Raw genomic sequence first — 20,992 nt, 5'->3', positions numbered from 1 at the left:
CAGTTGAATTTCTTTCGACCGGCACCCGCCACGGTCTTTTTGTCCTTTTTAACTGGCACCCGCAACAGTCAAATTTGCTTCGACCGGCACCCGCCACGGTCTCATGCATTTTTTAACCGGAACCCGCCACGGTTAAAATTTTCTTCAACCGGCAACCCGCCGCGGTTGAAAAAAAAATGTTGAGGTAAATACCGATTGTACCACGCGCATTCACACTTCTCCACTGAAACATCATACAAGCACGCTCTCTCAATGTGCTGTCCAAAAATTATTCTTCAACACCTGCATTTTCAAAACACTGTGTCATCTATTCCGTGCAAATAATTACACTTCCTCTTTTAACTTCACCTGCCGAATTGTTGCACCGTTGCACCGTTTCTCCCATCATCACAACACCAACCAAACTGCCAGCAAGCCATCTCAAAACAAACACGTTCAAGGGGCCAAAAAACATTCACCGTATACGAGGCCTTCCATCCCATCCTCGTCGCCAATTGTAGGGTCCACTTCCGGATGCAACTCTCGCAACGGCAAACTCCAGCTCTCCAGTCCAGAAGCTTTTCTCCGGTCGTTCGGATTCACCACACTTCCCACATGTTCGCTATCCGCCGTCCGCCGACGCTCCACCTCCTCGCAACTGTCACTCTACACGCTCATTCGTAACTGCTCATTTCGCACTATCTACACACTCAATGTAAACATAGAAAGTGCATGCCAGTACAAACCCTACAATGTTGTTCAATGTGTAAATGTGATTTGATGTAAATATTTGTTATTTAACAAGGCATTCTATTGATTTATTCAGCCCATGTCACAAAAGAAGATTTTATTATGTGAATTGATATCATGCTTATTGGTTTTGCTAGTTTTCCTCTATTTCCTTCAGGATCTGTTTCTTGGGATGCCGAAATGTGGAATTCATTCAAAACCGGGCGGGTTCTAGTTTTATAATGGTTTACTATTAACTTTTTTTACGGTTGTTTTGAGCAATCAGTAGAGCCGTCCAAGGCGTTTTGGTAGTGCTTCCTGTTTCAATGTCGTTTTCTGCAGAACAGAATAAGTTGACACAAAATAAAAAATACGCTGACTTTGTGGATAGATAGACGATGGTTTTGTCTAAAAAATGTTTACTCTATGGACGCTTCTATTGTTTTTAATCAGCTGCTAAAAGCATTCCCGTTATTTAGTGGCCACCCGTTATAAAATATTGTATCAATGGTTTTCATAAAAGCAGTCATAAAAATGCGAGTTTCAATTATTGCTGTAATAAAAACCCTAATAAAAATCAAACAAAACTAATCAGCAATGAAATTGTTACTTGGGACCCCAGGTTTTTTCGGCCTAAATTCGGACCAACGGTGAACTTTTATGGTTACATAGCATATGTCTAAAATTCAACTCATTTTTGATTTTCTGTAAAAATTTTCATCAAAATCGGATGAAATTTGACAAAGTTACAGATTTTTAAACTTTTGATGTTGGCACCTGGTACTGTGAAGGTTAATCTGGGTCCTGGACCACAGTGAAATGTGGGATTATCAGCTTCGTATAGCTTTCGGCGGAAGAGCATTTCATATTCAGCCTCAGAATACTAGAACAGACGTTGTTTGAGCCAGTTTATGTTTAAATCTAGAAATTGCATCAATCATCGATTATTATGGAGTAGAAAATATGATATTCTGCCAAACCTTATTAATATTTTCCATCATATGTCCTATTTCTCTTTCACAGAAGTCGTCTACAACACCATTGACCGAATCGGTTACAAACGCCAACCGCAGTACTTCCCAGTCCACAAGAACATCTTCGAACTGCAGCCGGAGCTGAAGCCGGACATCAACAAAATCGAAAAGAGCATCCGCCTGATACGGAAACGAAGACGCCGGCGGGGAATTTCGATCGTCGATCCACCACCATCCCGAGTGAAACCCGCCGAGGAGGACAGCACCGAAAGCCCCAGCAGCGCCGAAGAGTTGTTGTTCGATCAGAGCATCGAGGGTCGAGCAGAAGACGCGGACGAAGAAGATAACAGTAGCAATGAAAACGAGTCGGATGATTGGGAGACGATCACCGAGCGTCGCGACGACATCACCATTCAGAACGGGGAGGATTCAAACGAATATCCACACTTTCACGTCACCTACTGGATGTTTTATCCATACAGCCAGGTATTTATAGTCGGAGGTTTTGGACTCTCGGGTTTTGAAGTACCCCGTTTGACATACGGTTATATTTGGCATGCCAAACATTCGTTAAGGTACACCGGGGCAAGTTGAAACGGGTGGGGCAAGATGAAACAGCGGGTTAACATGATGTTTTCCAATGATGGTGAAAAGCTTGAATGCCATAACACATAGTTTATGATTCAAACAATCTTTCAACGAATGAAAAAGTCCTAAAATGTATTGAAAACTATTTCAAAACTTCGCGTTTCATCTTGCCCCACCCGTTTCAACTTGCCCCGGTGTACCTTATGCTAAAAGGGGTACTCCACAAGAAGGTTAACAGAATGCCGGCTTGGGCGGGCATCATATTTTGCAATTGCCTACTTTCAGGGTAAAGTAATCTGCACGGTCAACCTGGGACCGTTGGGGCCATGGCCGATTCCCCTCATATTCGGGATGTGTCTGGGGACGAAGAAGGAGTTTGGCAGCCACGTCGGCGATTGGGAGCATATGAGTTTGTTCTTTCGAGGCAGGAAAGAACCTGACGTAAGTAGAACGTGCATAGCATTACCGTTAGTGCGAAAGATCGATTCGCTCCGGATTGAAAGTAAGTTATAACTTACAGGTAAATAAATCATTCAAAGGTATCTCACTATTTACTTATTGGTTTATTTGGATGATTCAGGCGCCACATGGGCCTAAGCGAGCCAAAATTATTGGTACATTTTTATACATTGGTTTTATGGTTTTACAAACTTTTAACTGCAAAACATTGCTTCCTATATTATACACTAAGATTTTTCTTAGGTCTTTTCATAGGTGGGATAGATTATTCTAATAATCTGCTCAACAGGCACCTGTGAGGAAGCTCAGATAGAGGGATACTAAGGCCTCCTATGACTCAAATGAAGGAAACTGAGGGGACCTCCCGAAATCGTTCACTCTGCCACCAAGCCCACCATCTCCACGGAACTACCAGAAGACACTGCTTCGGAGAGGGTCTAGTGTAGTTCGCAGGGCTCGAGGGTAGCTGCACTTGTCCACACATGTGTTTGATTTGTTCCGGGAAATCTGTGAACAACAGGAACCCAAGCGAACCCATACCAACTTACAGTCGGCAACGGCAATTGGATCTCGAATGGGTTCAGAAAAATAGCAGCAATATGGACGATGGGTAAATACGCCGTCTAGTTTTGGTGTCTACTACCTGTGCTTCGTGGTCGCCAAAGTAAATGGGGTCTTCTTGTGTAGCTGTTATGCGCCTCCGCGGTTGTCGATCGAGCAGATTACGCAGATGCTGGACTTTATGACGACCGTGCTGCCACGGTTAACTACGGCTAGGTCGAGGCCAAGCCCTCGCAAGTGGAAGCGGTGTATGAAGTTGATCACCAATATCAACTTCTTTTCCCGATCAGCCTAGATAGCTGTGTAGTGTCGGTAGCGGTTAGTTCAACTGGCTAAGAATAGCACTACGGACCGCCTGTTCCAGTGGTAGGAATCCACTAATCAGGTGACCCCTAATTCATGGTGTTATGCGGCTTTATGCTTACCGTGCCTAGGAATGAATGGCTAGGGGGGTCTAATAAAAACCTAACCGCAAACGGAGCCTGTGGAGTACCAGGGCACCCTCCACAGTATTTGCCCTTACTGTGCTAACCGGAGCAATAGCGCGGTGGACCTTGTGTTTCTCCGAGACAATCAGCTGCCCTTCTTCAATCTCATACTTGAGGCTGAATAAGGGCGGGATTATGAAGATGTTATTAATTAGTTTAGATTTTCACCTATATGGTTTCGCATTATGCGTTTTACACAGTGTATTCTGTGCATCCTCGCCTTTGGCGCACTCAATTCGATACCGATCTGGCTTTATTGTTGCTGTTCTTTTTTGTGCTGTGATTGTTAAGAGTTTAATCTTGCCTAGTTTGGGTAGTGGCTACGGTTAGGATAGCTCAGATCAATCTTCAGCACAAAAGAACAGCAACGATCAATCTTTGTAGACTTATGCAAAATGGTACAGCCCAAGTGGCGTTAGTCCAAGAACCTTACTTTCGTAAGGGGAATTTCTATTTAGGTAACCTTGTGAATCCGGTGTTTGCTGCTTTCAGTAAAAATGAAATGGCAAACTCACGTGTCATGCCTCGAGCATGTGTGCTTGTCAACAACGCAATCGTTGCTACACTCATCTCTGAACTAACTACCAGAGATGTATGTGCTATCATAATAGATGTATCTGTTGGAAACCTCAACAGGAAATACGTTTATTGTTCGGTTTATTTACCGCATGATGAACCATCCCCTACGGATGCTTTCAAGCAAGTCATTGCATACTGCACTGCAAAAGGCCTTCCGCTAATTGTTGGTAGTGATGCTAATGCTCACCATATAATCTGGGGCAGCTCAGACATCAATTTGAGAGGCTCCAGTTTGATGGAATACTTGAGTAGTACAGATCTTGGATTACTTAACATAGGCAACCGCCCAACCTTCATGGTATCTGGTAGAGAGGAAGTGTTAGACATAACGCTTTGCTCTAGCAGAATTAGTCATGAGCTGACCAATTGGCATGTGTCAGATGAAGAATCTTTATCTGACCATCGTTACATCTTGTTTGAACATGTGAATTTTACTTCGCAAACTTTGCGTTTCAGGAATCCCCGGTCAACCAACTGGGATCTCTTTACCGATTTGGTTGCAGCCAAATTTCATGGATACTCACCATCAATTGACACTCCAAGTGATTTAGATGATGCCGTTGATACTACAACGGCCTTCATCATGGAAGCTTTTGAAGAAGCCTGCCCTCTGCGGTCTGTGAAGACCACAAGAGGAACCCCTTGGTGGAACTCCGATCTGGCGAAGCTCAGGAAACAATGTAGAAAGAGTTGGAACAGACGACGTTCGGCTGGATCGGAGGCTTTCAGGTCGGCTCGCAAGGCCTACCAGAAAGCTCTTCGGTCTGCTGAACGATCCGGCTGGAAAAACCTTTGTACAAATGTTTCCAGTTTGAGTGAAGCCAGTCGATTGAACAAAATCCTTGCAAAATCTAAGGATTTTCAAGTGAACGAACTTCGTTTGCCAAATGGTGATTTCACTTCCTCTGATGTGGGAGTTTTAGAATGTTTATTCAGTACACACTTCCCCGGATGTGTGGATATTACATCTTCGGATGAACCTGATGTCTTTTCTTGTAGTTATGATTCTGTAGCTTCGGCTCGGAGTATCATAACTTTAGAATCGATTGAATGGGCACTTAATAGCTTTGCTTCTTTCAAATCTCCTGGGGCAGATGGGATTTATCCTATTTTGCTTCAGAAGGGATTTGATCATTTCAAACATGTTTTGAAACAACTACTTGTTTGCAGTTTTGCTACAGGGTATATTCCCAAATCCTGGCGGGATATTACTGTGAAGTTTATTCCGAAAGTGGGTCGCGCGTCGTATGAAGAAGCAAAGAGCTTCAGACCTATCAGTTTGACCTCTTTTCTTCTGAAATGCTTAGAACGCATTGTGGATCATCACATCCGTGATGTTTATCTGGCCAATGTGCCTCTTCATGTGAACCAACATGCTTACCAATCTGGAAAGTCCACTGTGACTCTTTTACACAAAGTTGTTTACGATATTGAGAAGGCATTCGCTCAAAAGCAATCCTGCTTGGGTGTTTTCTTAGATATCGAGGGTGCCTTTGACAACGTGCCTTTCGATGCCATATTGGAAGCCGCACGGGGTCATGGTATATCTCCAATGATTTCCAATTGGATTCACCAAATGCTCAAAAACCGACATCTCTTCTCGACATTGCGTCAAGCGGCGATTAGGAAATTGAGTGTTTGTGGATGCCCCCAAGGGGGAGTCTTATCACCACTTTTATGGAATCTCGTAGCAGATACGCTATTGAGGCAACTCAATAATAGCGGTTTTCCTACTTATGGTTTTGCCGACGACTACCTAACATTGTTAGTCGGTATGTGCATCAGCACCCTTTTCGACCTGATGCAAAACGCTCTTCAGGTAGTTGAGGGTTGGTGTCGCCAATATGGCCTTTCGGTAAATCCGAGTAAAACATCTATTGTTCTTTTCACGGAAAAGCGAAACCGTAATGGTGTTCGAACTTTACGTCTCTTTGATTCTGAAATCAATGTGACTGAACAGGTAAAGTACGTTGGAGTTATTCTTGATTCCAAGCTTTCCTGGACACCTCATGTTGAGTTCAGAATCAAGAAAGCTTGTATGGCCTTCGGGCAATGCCGGCGAACCTTTGGTACAACTTGGGGTCTAAAACCCAAGTATATCAAATGGATCTACACAACTGTTGTTCGGCCAATATTGGCATATGGATGTCTTGTGTGGTGGCAAAAGGGTGAAGTGAGAACGGTCCAATCAAAGTTAGGCCATCTCCAAAGGATGTGCTTAATGGCGATGTCTGGAGCGTTCTCTTCAACTCCCACGGCAGCGCTCGAAGTTCTCTTTGACGTTGTCCCACTACACATTCATCTCAAACAAGAAGCACTTTCTTGTACTTACCGTCTATGGGTACTCGGTTTACTAGAGGAAACTCCTGTGAACCGCAGTTCAACACACACCTCGTTGTTTCCACTTTTGGTGAATTGGGACAAAGTTGTCCTTGCTCCAAGTGATCTTACAATTGCTTGTAATTTTCCATATAGGACATTTTCCACGAAATTCCCTTCCCGGGAAGAGTGGACATCTGGTTATCTGGAGAGAAGTATTTCAGACGGCATCGTATGTTACACTGATGGCTCCCTTCTAGAAGGTCGAGCAGGTGCTGGTGTTTATTCTCGTGAGCTAAGGCTGTATCAGTCTTATTCACTTGGCAGACACTGCACCGTTTTTCAGGCCGAAATCTTTGCTCTTATGTGCGGAGTGCAATCAGCACTTCAGCAGCACGTAATGGGCAAAGTAATATACTTCTGTTCAGATAGCCAGGCTGCTATTAAAGCACTTGCTTCGGCCAACTCCAGGTCGAAGATAGTTATCGCTTGTCGAACTCAAATTGAGGAGCTGAATTCAGCAAACGCTGTTCACCTTGTATGGGTACCTGGCCATTCTTCCATCGCTGGAAATGAATTGGCTGATGAGTTAGCTCGCACTGGAGCATCACATGACTTCATTGGCCCTGAGCCAGCTATTCCGGTATCCAAGTGTTGGGTGAAGCTTCAGATTGACACCTGGGCTGCCACTCAGCACAAACAATACTGGAATAGTTTGGAGTCATGTCGTCAAACAAAATTGTATTGTACTGAGCCATCTCTAGGGGTGGCAAAGTATCTAACAAATCTGTCAAAGCAGAATTGCAGCATGCTGGTCAAAGCATTGACTGGCCACTGCCGACTCAGTTATCACATGGCGAATATTCAGCAAGCTGATTCATTTGCATGTGATAGCTGTGAATCCGATTATGGAACTTCGTATCATTTAATATGTAACTGTCCAGCTTTTGCGCAATTGCGTTTCCGAGTACTCGGGAAACACTTATTAAGTGAAACTGACTTCAGAAACCTGAATCTTCAGGACGTTCTGTTGTTCTTGACCCGCTGTGGTAAAGAGCTATAGGCTCTCTTTACGCTTTATGCATTATCACAGTGCCCTTCTCAGGGCGCTGTTCGAACCCATTGTGGCACGCTTATGCGTTATTACAGTGTCCTTTTCAGGACGCTATGTGAACCCATTGTGGTACGCTTTTGCGAGTATGACGATCCTATTCCCTTACCTGTCCTTTCCCATGTCCTATCCTTTTCCCTTCCCTTCTCCGTCAGGTAAATGATGAATAGGCTCGTGTTCATGGCGATGGCACAAATTTCCCAAATGGAGGAGAACGTGCCTCTAGAGCCGACCTACTGATACCTGATACCTGATTGATTTGTTCCGGGAAATCTGTGAACAACAGGAACCCAAGCGAACCCATACCAACTTACAGTCGGCAACGGCAATTGGATCTCGAATGGGTTCAGAAAAATAGCAGCAATATGGACGATGGGTAAATACGCCGTCTAGTTTTGGTGTCTACTACCTGTGCTTCGTGGTCGCCAAAGTAAATGGGGTCTTCTTGTGTAGCTGTTATGCGCCTCCGCGGTTGTCGATCGAGCAGATTACGCAGATGCTGGACTTTATGACGACCGTGCTGCCACGGTTAACTACGGCTAGGTCGAGGCCAAGCCCTCGCAAGTGGAAGACATCATACTTCGACGACGGTGTCGAAGGGCTCTGCCGTGAACGAACTCTATTTGGTTTAGACGGCGATGAACTGGTAGCGGTGTTATGCGACCATGACTAGACGCGTCTACCCTACAAATTGGATACCACCGGCTCACTGGTGGACTCAAGCGATTGCGGACCTGCGCCGCGCCTGCCTACGGGCCAGGCGGCGGATGCAGCGAGCATGATCTGAGGAAGAGCGAAACGAACGAAAGTTGGCGTGGGCCGCTGCAAAAGCCGCGTAGAAGACCGAGATAAGGGCAAGTAAAAAGACCTGCTGTGAGGGACTCAGTCAGAGTGCCAATGCGAATCCGTGGGGTGATGCCCAGGCTTGTCCACACTGAGCGCATGAAAATTCTGCTCTTTTGATTTAAACCACAAAAACCATCGTTTTTAAGCAATCTTCTTATCCTACCTGATAGCAGGATGTTTGAATATCCTAAATGACATTTCGAACTGTCAAAAAATCGCACCGCAGTGCCGCACTGAGCGCGCAAAGAGAAATTCACTGGGGTGAATTCACCCGGGTGAAATTCTCTTTACGCGCACCGTGTGGCACTGCGGTGCGATTTTTTGACAGTTCAAAATGACATTTAGGTAATTTCAACATCCTTCTATCGGGTAAGATAGGAAGATTGCTTAAATACGATGGTTTTGGTGGTGTAAATCAAAAGAGCAGAGTTTTCATGCGTTCAGTGCGGACAAGCCTGGTGATGCCTACAGGATCGTGATGGCCAAGTCGATAGGTGTAATGGCTTCTACAGAGCAATCTCCAGAGATGTTAGAGGGGATCATCGAGGGGCTTTTTTCGCGTCATGATCCTAGCCCTTGGCCTTCTTTCGTGGGACAGCCGGAGACTGGGGCTGGCGATGCGGAGAGGGTCACCGATGTTGAACTTGCGGGGATAGCAAAGTCCCTTAGCGTCGGTAAGGCCCCAGGTCTGGACGGAGTTCCGAAATAGTTATTTCAGAGGCTCCCAAAATGTTAATGTCTGCTATGCAGACATGCCTGGACGAGGGAGTTTTCCTAGAAGTTTAGAAGATACTGAGCCTGATCCCATTGCCAAAGGCGGGGAAACCCCCCGGAGACCCGTCGGCTATAGGACCAATAAGCTTGATCGACACGGCAGGGAAGGTGCTCGAAAAGATCATCCTCAATAGAATGTTGAGGCCGAGGGTGTAAATGGTCTCTCGAGCAACCAGTTCGGCTTCCGGAAGAGGAGGTCGGCCGTAGACGCTATTCTGTAGGTTACAAAAACAGCCGAGATAGCGCTCCCGCGTAAGAGAAGCGGGATTCGCTACTGTGCAGTGGTGACACTGGATATAAGGAACACGTTCAATAACCCTAGTTAGGCGGCTATTGCCGATGCGCTTCTGCGTCTGGGCCATACCCGGGTACCTATGCAAGATTCTCGGAAGTTGCTTCCAGAGTCGAGTATGTACCAGTTTACAACACAGAGGTGGGTCGGAAGTGCTTTCACATAACCTCGGGAGTTCCACAAGGTTCCATTCTGGGTCCGGTGTTATGAAATGCCATGTACGACGAGGTGTTGAGGTTACAGTTAGAGTTAGAGGTTACGGTGAATTCATCGAAGAAGTAAAGTTGACTGCTGCCCAATCAATCGCGGCTGTGGAGGCATTGATGAAAACCAGGCGATTGCACTATCAGATCGACTTACCTGCGGTAGCCACGTTGATTACGCCTGCAAAAGAGCCTCCACAGCTATAGTGACACTACCCCGGATAATGTCCAACAGCTCTGCAGTGTACGCCAGTAAGCGCAAGCTTCCGGCTAGTGTCTACATTCATACTAAGGTATAACGGCAGGTATACTGAAAGCTACCGTGGTAAGCTGGGAAGTACTTACAGGCTGATGTTCCTGAAGCCTTCAGTACACGCTTTGCAAAGTGTGCAAATATTTCCGCACGCACAACCCAGCAGGCCAACAGCGGTCGCAACAGTGACAAAACATCGGAAATGTCAAGCGTTTGCTTTGATGTTGGTTGATGCGTGCGGAAAAGTTTGCACACTTGACAAAGCGTGTACTGAAGGCTTGAGTATTGCGAGCGCGTACCGTACCGTGTCACACGATGCGCTCTACGTCATTACTGGCACGCAGGACAGCCAGGATGGCCTCCATGATCAAATGGCAATGCGCGTGGGACAGTTCCACCAAAGCGAGTCATCGATGTCCGTTGATGCAGGCCACGCAGCTAACTTTGAGGGAGCGATGGGCACTAGCCACTCTCTAAAGCAATGCCTTCTTTATGGTTCCGGAGAGACGTAGGGTTGGCGACAATAGGAATGTGATTAGTTGGTCGAGGAGAGACAGTAGTTGCTGGGCTGCAGCACAGTGCTTCAGGTTTAGCTGTGTTACCTGCACTCTTACTTGTCAGTTGTGTTTTTTTTTTCTAAGGCCGGGCACCTTGGGCCTTCCGACAAATGCTTACTGTAGGGACGGGTTTGTAGAGCCTTGCGCCTTATGGCCTTCACCTCCACTTCGCCTACAAAACTTGCCCATGTCAGAGCCCTCACAGCCCCACGACTTATGTCCCGGTTCAAGACACCTGAAGCAAAGCTCCGGTAGCTCGTGAATGCTCAACTGACATACCAACCAGCTCTTCTTGGTAACTGAACCAAGGCCACCTGTGTCTCTGTTGGGTCTTGCCGTAGCTGAACGGTTGCGGTGATCACCTACATTTCGGACTGTTGCCGTAATGCCGTGACAAACTCTTCCGCGTCCGTGATCTCGTCCAGGTTTGATTCTCCAGAGTCGCTTCAGCGGTAAGAGCCTCCCATGTAACAATTTTGATTTTTATCGAAGTTTTTTAGCGATTCAAAAACCCTAACCATAAAACCATTGATGCCGACTTGAAAATACTCTCGAGCTCCTTTATGCCTCCAAAAGTCCACGATTGGGCTAGTTGGCCCAGCCTTATTATGATCTACAGGACTTCGTATGCAAACCGGCTTAGGATTTTAGATTGTATCATAGTTTTATCAACCTTCTAAATAAAACCATATTTTGACTTGTCAAATATTTGTTTTGATTATCTTTCACTCTCAATGTTCGATCGTCAGAATAAATTATGCTTGGTTCTTTATCCAGCAATTCATGGGAAGATGCCGATCTGGAATTGAAATTTGATTTTCTATTAAATATGTGTTAGGAGACATGCCACGAAAAATTTTGATCTTGAGCGATGTACGTGAAATCATAAAATTGAGTAATGATTTTTCTGTATTTATATAAATTATCCCGGCTAGGCGACATATTTTTCTGATAAAACTCTGTGTTCCTGATGATTTCTTCAATAGGGCTAACCCTCCTAAGGTGGTCATAACTGAGCTAATGATAGAACTAACGGTTTTATCACAGCATTTCTTGGTCTATGATACGGCCACGAAATTTTTTGTTGGTTTTAAGCGTTGCCTCACAGTTTTGTTTATTTGTTTACAAAAAGAAATCTCTCCGACAACAATCGCAAATGCAAGTTTTATTGAAATGGCATATAATTAGTGATAAAACCAATTCATGACCACTTTTTTTTCCTTCTAAACCAGTGCTTCCCAAACTGTGCGCCGTGGCGCCCTGGTGCGCCGTGAACATTTCCCAGGTGCGCCGCAGAATATTGAGCCAAATAATATAATGAACACATTTTTATTATTGAAGCCGGACTTCTTTTTCATTGTTTTTGTTTTGTTCTGTAAAACTAGTGTCGCCTCACAGCCCTTTCTTGTATTCTATACCAAGGTCATGCCTTTTCGAGGAAAACTTCGAAAGAAAGTCATTCAAAGGGGGTTTTCCTCTTCCAAATGTTCAATCAAAAAGTAAATATTTCAAAATCTTCGAATGTTTTCCAAAATTTCTGATATCCTCATGGCACTTTTAGATTTTTATCATTTTTTTAAGTTCCCGGAGTTTTGTAAAAGTTAGTGAAGACTCTGAAATTGTTATTTGGTCTTTTGTTGTTCTGCTTTATTTTCGATTTTTTTCATTAGCCTGTAGTTCAAAATAAGTATTTTAAGGAACTTTTTTGAAGTTCTTTCCGGAATAATTACTGTTAAACTACCGTTCTTCATGCTGTCTCAAACGTTACGGGACGACACTTTTGCTTACATATTGTTTTTCTTTATGATAAGCAGATGAACCAGCCTAGTGCTGAAAATCTTAATAATAATCAACATGGCTACCGCAGGTAAGTCGATGTGATAGTGCAATCGCCTGGTTTTCATCAATGCCTCCACAGCCGCGATTGATTGGGCAGCAGTCAACTTTACTTATTCGATGAATTCACCGTAACCTCTAACTCTAACTGTAACCTCAACAACTCGTCGTACATGGCATTTCATAACACCGGACCCAGAATGGAACCTTGTGGAACTCCTGAGGTTATGTGAAAGCACTTCCGACCCACCTCTGTGTTGTAAACTGGTACATACTCGACTCTGGAAGCAACTTCCGAGAATCTTGCATAGGTACCCGGGTATAGGGCAGTGCATGAAATTATCTCCTTCTCTTTTACTCTTACAGAAATTTTGTAAACAACAAGGCCACGAAACGTCAAAATCCCATACAAAATCAAAACAGTGCAGTGCCCTATTTATTTATTATTAAGATTTTCAGCACTAGGCTGGTTCATCTGCTTATCATAAAAAAAAATCTGCGACAATGTTTACATCGATTTCGAGCACCCCTTTGTTTGAGTAGTGTTCCCCTTGCACGAATACGAAAAAATACCTTTTACCGTCTCTGGCAGGTACTAAACATTATTAATTTTTAGATTTTTTATTTTTTTTTCTGAAATTTGGTAAATTAAAGGTATGTAACAAATTCAAAAGCTCTGCGTTGCAACCCTCCAGAAATTGACATTTTTTTGTAAAGGACCATCCAGCAATTTTTCTTCAAAAAACATTTTAAGAATCTATTGTTTGATTATTAGGCAACATAACATCAGCTGTTTACAATTTTCATTGAAATTTTGAACTGAAAGTGTTGAAATCATTAAGATTCTGTTTAAAAAGTTATTGGTGCGCCGCGACATTATTGAAAATTTCAAAAGGCGCCGCAGTAGCAAAAATTTGGGAACCTCTGTTCTAAACCATAGGGGGATGATCTGCAAACAGACACCCTAACAGGAAGGTTAGGATAGTGTGGGGCTGAGGCCGTCTTCTACTACAATAGTGGAAGCCAGGACTACTCTCCCCGATCAGAAAGGCATAACAAAATTATAACGGATTGAGTTATTTATTTCAAAGATTTTTCATAACAGAAGGAGTTATAAAATTCGCCGGTTAGGTGTTAAAATAACAAAAAATATAACTGAAATTGCTCTAGCCATAACATAATTATAACAGGTGTTGATACAATTTTAACAAATTTATAACAACGTGAGATATAATAAATATTGGAATGATCAATAAATTATAACAAATGTTGTTATAAATTAGATATAAATATATTGGGTAAAAATTGAGTTGGGTAAATTTTAACTCATTTTTTGGGTAATTTTTATTAAGAGTGTTATTTATTTTTAGCAAAAAGTTTTTTGTATAAAAAAATTCCCCCACGTACTATATAAAAAACCCTCACTCAGACGGGAATCGAACCAAGGACGCCAGCCTTCAATTGCAATCCGGCGCCTTTATCAATGAGGCCATTGCAGCACTTGAAGTGAAGGGCGGTATATGATCAAGTGGTTCTTCGTTTTGGCGGCTGGTCTATAAATAGACTCACTTGTCCAACGTACAGGGGAGAGAAAATATGACGTCACATAAAAGTGCTCTTGGAACAATTGATCGCAATTACGTCATCTTAGGATATAATAACAAAAGTGGATATAATTAAGTTATAATTGTAACTCAAAAATTTTCTCTGCATTTTGGCTTCATCTCATGATTTAGACCAGAAATAAATGCATGTCGTATCTTAATCAAAGTTGTAGAGATAGTTAATGGCTCTTAAACAGTGAAAAGAGGGGTATACAATTTCACCTTCTGTTGGTGCTAGCGAGTAATTAAATTAGAACATTTTGACATGTGTTATTAAATAATTATCTAATGCTTATCAAGGAAGTTTCTATCTATGGCAAAGTTATGCAGTAGTCTTGGGGTTGGAAACTTCACCGCTTCGTGGCGTTATTGTACATTTCTGGAGATTGTCAGATTTAGATGGCTTGTGAAATAAAAAAAAAAATAGTGTTTAAAGCACAATTTTAACACATGGTACGACAATTAACATACTAAAGCAATTCTGTGACGTTCGCTTTGCCTCGTGATCTCATATTAGGGGGAAACTGATTAAACTGATTAAACGTCGCGATCACCAAGGCAATCTTTGATTATTTCATTCGCAAAATCATGAAACATTTCAATTAAGCAGAAATTATGGCTTACGCAGCAATTTAATCTGTTTAGTGAGTACCCCTATTATGTTTTTATTTTCAGCAAAAATAGTTTAAACAAGAAATTCCCCCACTAGTCGAAAGCAACTAGTCGGCATTTGCTTCGGAATTTGCTCAAAATGCATGACGATGTCCATCAACATTTCGGTAGAAACAGAAATAGCCTTCTGCTATTGATTGGTTTTTCAAAAGCTTCAGAGTTTCTTATTTTGAACGACTGTACTGTATTTGATTTCAGTTGAGATTCTATTTCATTGACTAAGTCCTATTTGAATAACCGCTTTCAAATTGTGTAAGTTAATGGAAATCATTGAAGTCCGATCGATATTCTATCGGGAGTGCCACAAGGATCGGTTTCAGGACCAGTCTTATTTTTCGGCGGCCTTCCATCATCTTAGAAAGTATGTAATATCCACATGTTTGCAGATGATAAGAAGCTGTATTTCTACTGAATTAATATGGATGTTAATTGCATGGCAATGAAACGTGACTAACGACATGACCTGACGAATTTAGATATAAATTTCAAAGCTCCACAAATAATTTGTTATCGATCAATTCTTCAGAAACTAAGGTGATTTTAATTTGAAGACGACTAATTGATCCAGATGTGTCATGTTAATTCAATAACAATGATGAATCTTTTAATTTCAGAATAATTTATTAAAACAATCTACAAACTGCAAAACCTATGGAGGATTGTGAAACTTAAAACTTACTTCAGGAATGTTAACAGTTTCAATGAAAGTCATCCTTTTCATATCAATTTTGTTGCCTCACTTACCATAGCTTCATGTGACCGTTTGAGAGTTGTATTAACCCTAGTAGGATGTTGAGGTCAATATGACCCATACAGGCACGCTGAATATGCACTACGCAATCGTGATTAAAAAAACCTAACATGTTAGGAGGGTTAAATCACTACATACGTTGGGCATTCAATTTGACTATATACTCTACTTAGTGTGGCTCACCTACAATGACAACTGCTGGGAAACTCATTTCTTTTTTTTTAACTACGTTGCTGTGCGATGCGAAGGCTTAAGAAACCGTCATCCTTTTTCGGAGTTTTTATGCTGTAAATCAAAACATGGACCATGAAAATATATTCACTGCATTCTATTCTTCATGTGGAGTACAGTGAATATATTTTCATAGCAAAGACTTTTTTGAACAAAAAAATTGCTTTTATATGTTTGATAACGGTGATGGTTTCAATGACGAATTGTTCAACGTTAACCAGCCGCAGTTTATCGCGGATAGATTGCGCCCGTTTGATTTGTACAAGGTGGCTGATTATACGTAACAGCTCCCATCCGGCGCGGCGGCTGCAAAAACAGTTTTAGCCAAGGTGCACACTGTGTACAAACCATACGTGCCACACTGGAGCAGGACTGAAAATAAACGGAAAAAACCTCTAGCTCGTCGAGATGTCGAGATCCACACTTGGTGTCTTCCGAAAAAAATAATTCTAGGAGTAAAGTCGATATTCTGCACCGTAGCATATTTTTCTTACGATATTCGCATAAAAGTACTATAAGTCATTTTGGCCATCTTTCATTTTATCGATACGGTGTCTTCGGCAAAGTTGTTCAGCTATTTATGCAAAAAAAGATTGCCGAAGACGTAAAATTTCCAAAACCTACTATTCTTGTGGTATAAGCCGTTTTATAAAATACCTACCTTATATCGAGATTTTTCATTAAATTACGTTTGTAAACAAATTTAATGTTCGTTTTCGAGTTATAATAATGAAAAATACTAAAATAAAACACATATCAAATAAATTAGTTGGAAAAAAAATATGCATTGATTTTTTATAGAAAGTTCCTGAAAATCACGCAAAATGTATTTAGGACGTTCTAGCAGTCGGGAAGTTTTTTCATCGGCGATCACCTAAAAAATATATAAGCTTACATGTAATTTTTTTTCACAGACATGATTTTCAATGATTTTTTCAAATAGCGTTCAAAGTTTACTGTTTTGTGTGAATTAGTACAACATTTGTGCAGATAAATTACTATGTTGTAAAATGCTAAGTGAATCATGAGAAGTATAGATGCAATCTATTCACAGGTTCAGTTATTTTTAAGCTTCAAACAAATTGTAATACACAAAAAAAAGTCCAAAACGAATAACGTAAGAAAAATATGCAACCGTTCAGAATTTCGACCTTGTTCATAAAAATATTTTCTCTGAAGACACCAAGTGTGGATCTCGACAACTCGACGAGCTAGAGGTTTTTTCCGTGTATTTTCAGTCCTGTCCCAGGGTGCGTGCGTGGCCTGGCGCGATCTAATGCTGCGCATTTCGAACGCAGCTGGCTAAGAATCCAAGACAAGCGCGACAATATCTATCTGAGCTCTCTTAAAGGTTTGGATCATGATTCAAACATGTCAAAAATACTGCATTAGTTTATTAAAGGTTTCATTTATGTTAGTGTTTTGAGCCTAGATAATCAAGAAATCGATTGTGAACTTCCAATAAGGGATAACCCTCAATCTACAAGTATGTCAGTAATAGTTATTTATGCAACGAGTTGCAAAATGAGGATTTTTACAGCACGAGCCGTACATTTATCCAACGAGGCTTGCCGAGTTGGATAAATATCCTGAACTTTCTTAAGGGTCTGGATCATGATTCAAACTTGTCAAAAATACTGTATTTTACAAGCATAGTAGCACCGCACAGCGGCGTAACTGCATACCAAACACCACCTGTAAAAAAATCATTTTAAATAAACTGCATTTTCAAAACTATAACTGAGTTTGTTATAATATTCATATAAAGATGATCAGAATGAATTTATTTGTATTATAACTGACCTTGTTATAATTTTGATATAATTAAATCAGGTTTTCAAATAATTTTTGTCAAATATATCTAAATATAACAAACGGTGATATATCTATCAACCGTTGATATAATTTTGTTACATTTTTGTTATGCCTTTCTGATCGGGTCTCCTCATGACCACTTGCAAGTCTTTAAATGACGATGTTTATAGCAGAATTTGTCTGTGGCAGAAGTTATAACATAGTTTTATGGAATACCAAAGGTGCAAAGTAAAAAACTACCACATAAAACTAATATAGAACATCTAGCTTTTTCACATGCTCGTTTAAAACCAGGATAAAACATGAATAAATCTTCAAGGCATGCTGATTGTTACTCTATACATACTTATAGACAACTTCCTTGCAGCTTTGGTCGTGCTTAAGCTCTGGGATCATTGCGCCGGTACGAATATGTCGAAAAAATGTATACGTCTGGGTCTGCTCCAAGATTCACGAGCTTGGCATCGCTCCTCTCCCTGACCTGCGCTTACCTGTGGTGGCTGAGGACACATGGTCACTATCCCTCTGCTCCATTCGTTCCAGGGCGGGCCGGCCTAGCCTTTTCTAGCTCCTCAGCACCCTTGTACAGACGGAACATAACATTAGACAAGGGACACACGGAGCACCAGTGGATACGGAGAAGAAACTATTCTCACGAAAAGTTTCATCGCTCGGAGCGGGAATCGAACCCTCACCCCACAGCATGGTGCGATTAGAAGCTTGGTGACCTTAACCGCACGGCTACGAGGCTCCAAAGCGGTAAGGGACAAATTACTGGGTTGGATGTCCAGGTCGTTACAGACGCTGTTAACGATCGAGCATCTTTTCACTCCCTCGATTATTAATTCCTCGCACGGATCACTTAACAACTTGAACATGGATTACTCTCTGTTTGGTGGTCTCTCATCACCAGAACAGGTGATCAGTAGTTCTATTTTAAGTCACGGCAACTTCTTTGCCTCTATAAAAGCCAAACTGCGAAACTATCAAAATGACTCTGGGTTCAACCCATGTGTCCACTCGAATGATTTATTACAGACAAATAGACGTAACTCACAAATCATAGATCCGGAAACATATTCGCCCAATGCTGAAAGGACTGAGTTTGGGGAACCATCAACTAGGTGGCGGTAGCGGGCAAATGTCAAACTCTAACAAAAACGATGCGATCGCCACGGTTGGTGAGTTGGACTGTTAAATCGGAGTACGATGAGAATTATCAGAGTGTTACGTCTGTTTGTCTGTGGATTTATCATCTTCTCCATCAAGTTGTGTAGTAGACATAACACCAAATGGATGTCACACAAAACTGATCAGATAGTGTGTAAATCTTCCTGACAGATTGATTGCAGTTACTTGTAGTATCTGAATAGAAGGAAGAGAAGGGTTATTGGTGACCTTCTCCGAGATCTCGACTTAGTGGCTTGGCAGGCATGACACCGTTCAACAAAAAATGAGCTTGCTCATAGGTAGCAATCTAATGTGCCTGCTTCCCATCACAAGCGGTGACCCAAAGCTCACCTGTACGCTGTACCATATATATATATGGTATATATATGCCAATGGCAATAACGAAGAAACCCATCTAGTCAGATCCTTGATGACCTAAACGGCGTTAAAACGTTTGCCTTAGGGTTCGCTGGAAGAAAACAATATACGTCTTGCCGATGTCGGGAGGATAGATCTTGAGACGTGGGAACGCCATTATCATTAACGCCTATTACGGCAGTTCATTGTTCTAAAGGTTTTCAATAAATTTTGATGACAATCTCACCAAACTAGGTCGGGACAACAGAAGTATATATTATCTTACTTTCCCAACCATATCTTCTAGGAAATGTATGTCTCAGCGCATGACGCCGGGGCCTTCTACACCTACGAACGGTTGACGGGGACGTTCGAGTACCGCAGCCAGGAAACGCGCAAGGGAATACTGCAGAGGCCAACCTTCCCGAAGACGGTCATCACCTCCGGGAATCATCCGGTGCTCTTCGCTGCCGAGGGATCCCACGGCCTATGGACCGCTCCCGGCAAGCACAAATATGTCCGCGTTCCCCGTTTGTACGACGTGAACGGTTTCGGAACACCGTGGACCACGTGGAAGAGCGTCGATATCATCCACGAAAACGATTCCAGGGGTAGGTTTGCGGACTGTTGGGATTTATGACCTTAAAACTTGTCCTTGCATTGTGTTTCGTTTCAGGGCGAACCGCGCTGAACCCCAAGTGGCTCAAGTTCAACGGACGGTGGGGAAATCCGAAAAATCGATGCCACCCGCTGAAGCGGATAGGACTGCACATCTGCGAACTGACGGACGGTCCAACGGGGATTCCGCGAAAGAAGCCCCACTTCAAGTGCAAAAAGCGATAAATCTAGGAAGTGTGCACCACTTTTTCTCCGCCGTGCTATGGAGAACTTAGACAAATCTATTTATTTAATATTTTTAATAATTTATTCTAAAACCCTCTACCCATCGCCTGCCATTCGAACGCATTATCGCCAATCACTCGATTACATTCTACCGCAGAAATCGTTATTTATTGATTACTTTTAGTACTACTAACATCCATCATCATGTCCATCGCCGCTGCATACTCACTAACATACCGAATTTTCCGTAACTTATTCTTTTAACTTTCCTATCGAATCGTTTTTCGTCTTTGCTTTTGATTTTATGTGCCGAAAGTCGGCAAACCCTACAAAACTTCAATGTGATTCGAGAAAGTAATATGTTCCCAGTAGTATTCGATATATCGACGCTAAAATTGTACATAAACTTGTTATTTTTATTGTTATCGAACCATAACAAATAATAAACCCATGAAACGATGAGAACTGACTTGAGTTTACTTGAATATCCGAAAGCCCTGGCTATAGCAGGAACTTGCAAGAACTGGATCATATATGGACTGGACATGGACGGCACAGCAGTTCCTAGCTCACGTGTGTTGCCGCAACTCGCGCTCCCGCGGTCTTCCAGTATATCGGCAAGAATGCGGGTGCTCCCGATGAAGTTAACAAATCTGTAGTAGTTCCACGTACCAAGCTTGCAATGGAATATCCCTCTACATCGTTTTAGTCGTTGCTATCAAGGATGCCAGATTATAATTGCCAATTTCTCGATTTTTGCTTAGGCTAACCAAGTCAAGTGGAAATTACAACGTTTGATTGCTCTGACATTCCATACGTAGCACCTTTTCCCAAGACAGCCTCCCTTATCGTTACACCTGGAGATCACCGCAGCAGACGGAATCTCAAATTGACCACGTTCTGATTGACGGACGGCACTTCTCCGACGTTATCGACGTCAGGACCTATCGTGGCGCCAACATCGACTCCGACCACTATCTGGTGATGGTCAAACTGCGCCC

General features: G+C 42.4%; 1 protein-coding gene across 1 annotated transcript in view; it reads left to right on the top strand.

Moving 5' to 3' along the window:
- The window catches only part of LOC134291873 (uncharacterized), a 118,208-nt gene extending 97,758 nt beyond the window's left edge, over positions 1 to 20,450 (top strand). The window contains exons 3-6 of the mRNA XM_062860220.1: positions 1,732 to 2,168; positions 2,556 to 2,711; positions 19,456 to 19,759; positions 19,825 to 20,450. Coding sequence (XP_062716204.1) covers positions 1,732 to 2,168; positions 2,556 to 2,711; positions 19,456 to 19,759; positions 19,825 to 19,991 — 1,064 coding nt within the window. The 3' untranslated portion in view covers positions 19,992 to 20,450. The remainder of the gene's footprint in view (positions 1 to 1,731; positions 2,169 to 2,555; positions 2,712 to 19,455; positions 19,760 to 19,824) is intronic.
- Positions 20,451 to 20,992: the final 542 nt, after the last annotated feature.

The sequence above is a fragment of the Aedes albopictus genome, chromosome 3, assembly GCF_035046485.1.
Source record: "Aedes albopictus strain Foshan chromosome 3, AalbF5, whole genome shotgun sequence".
NCBI lineage: Eukaryota > Metazoa > Arthropoda > Insecta > Diptera > Culicidae > Aedes > Aedes albopictus.
The sequence above is the reverse complement of the archived record's forward strand: the minus strand, read 5'-3'. Positions and strand labels throughout refer to the sequence as shown.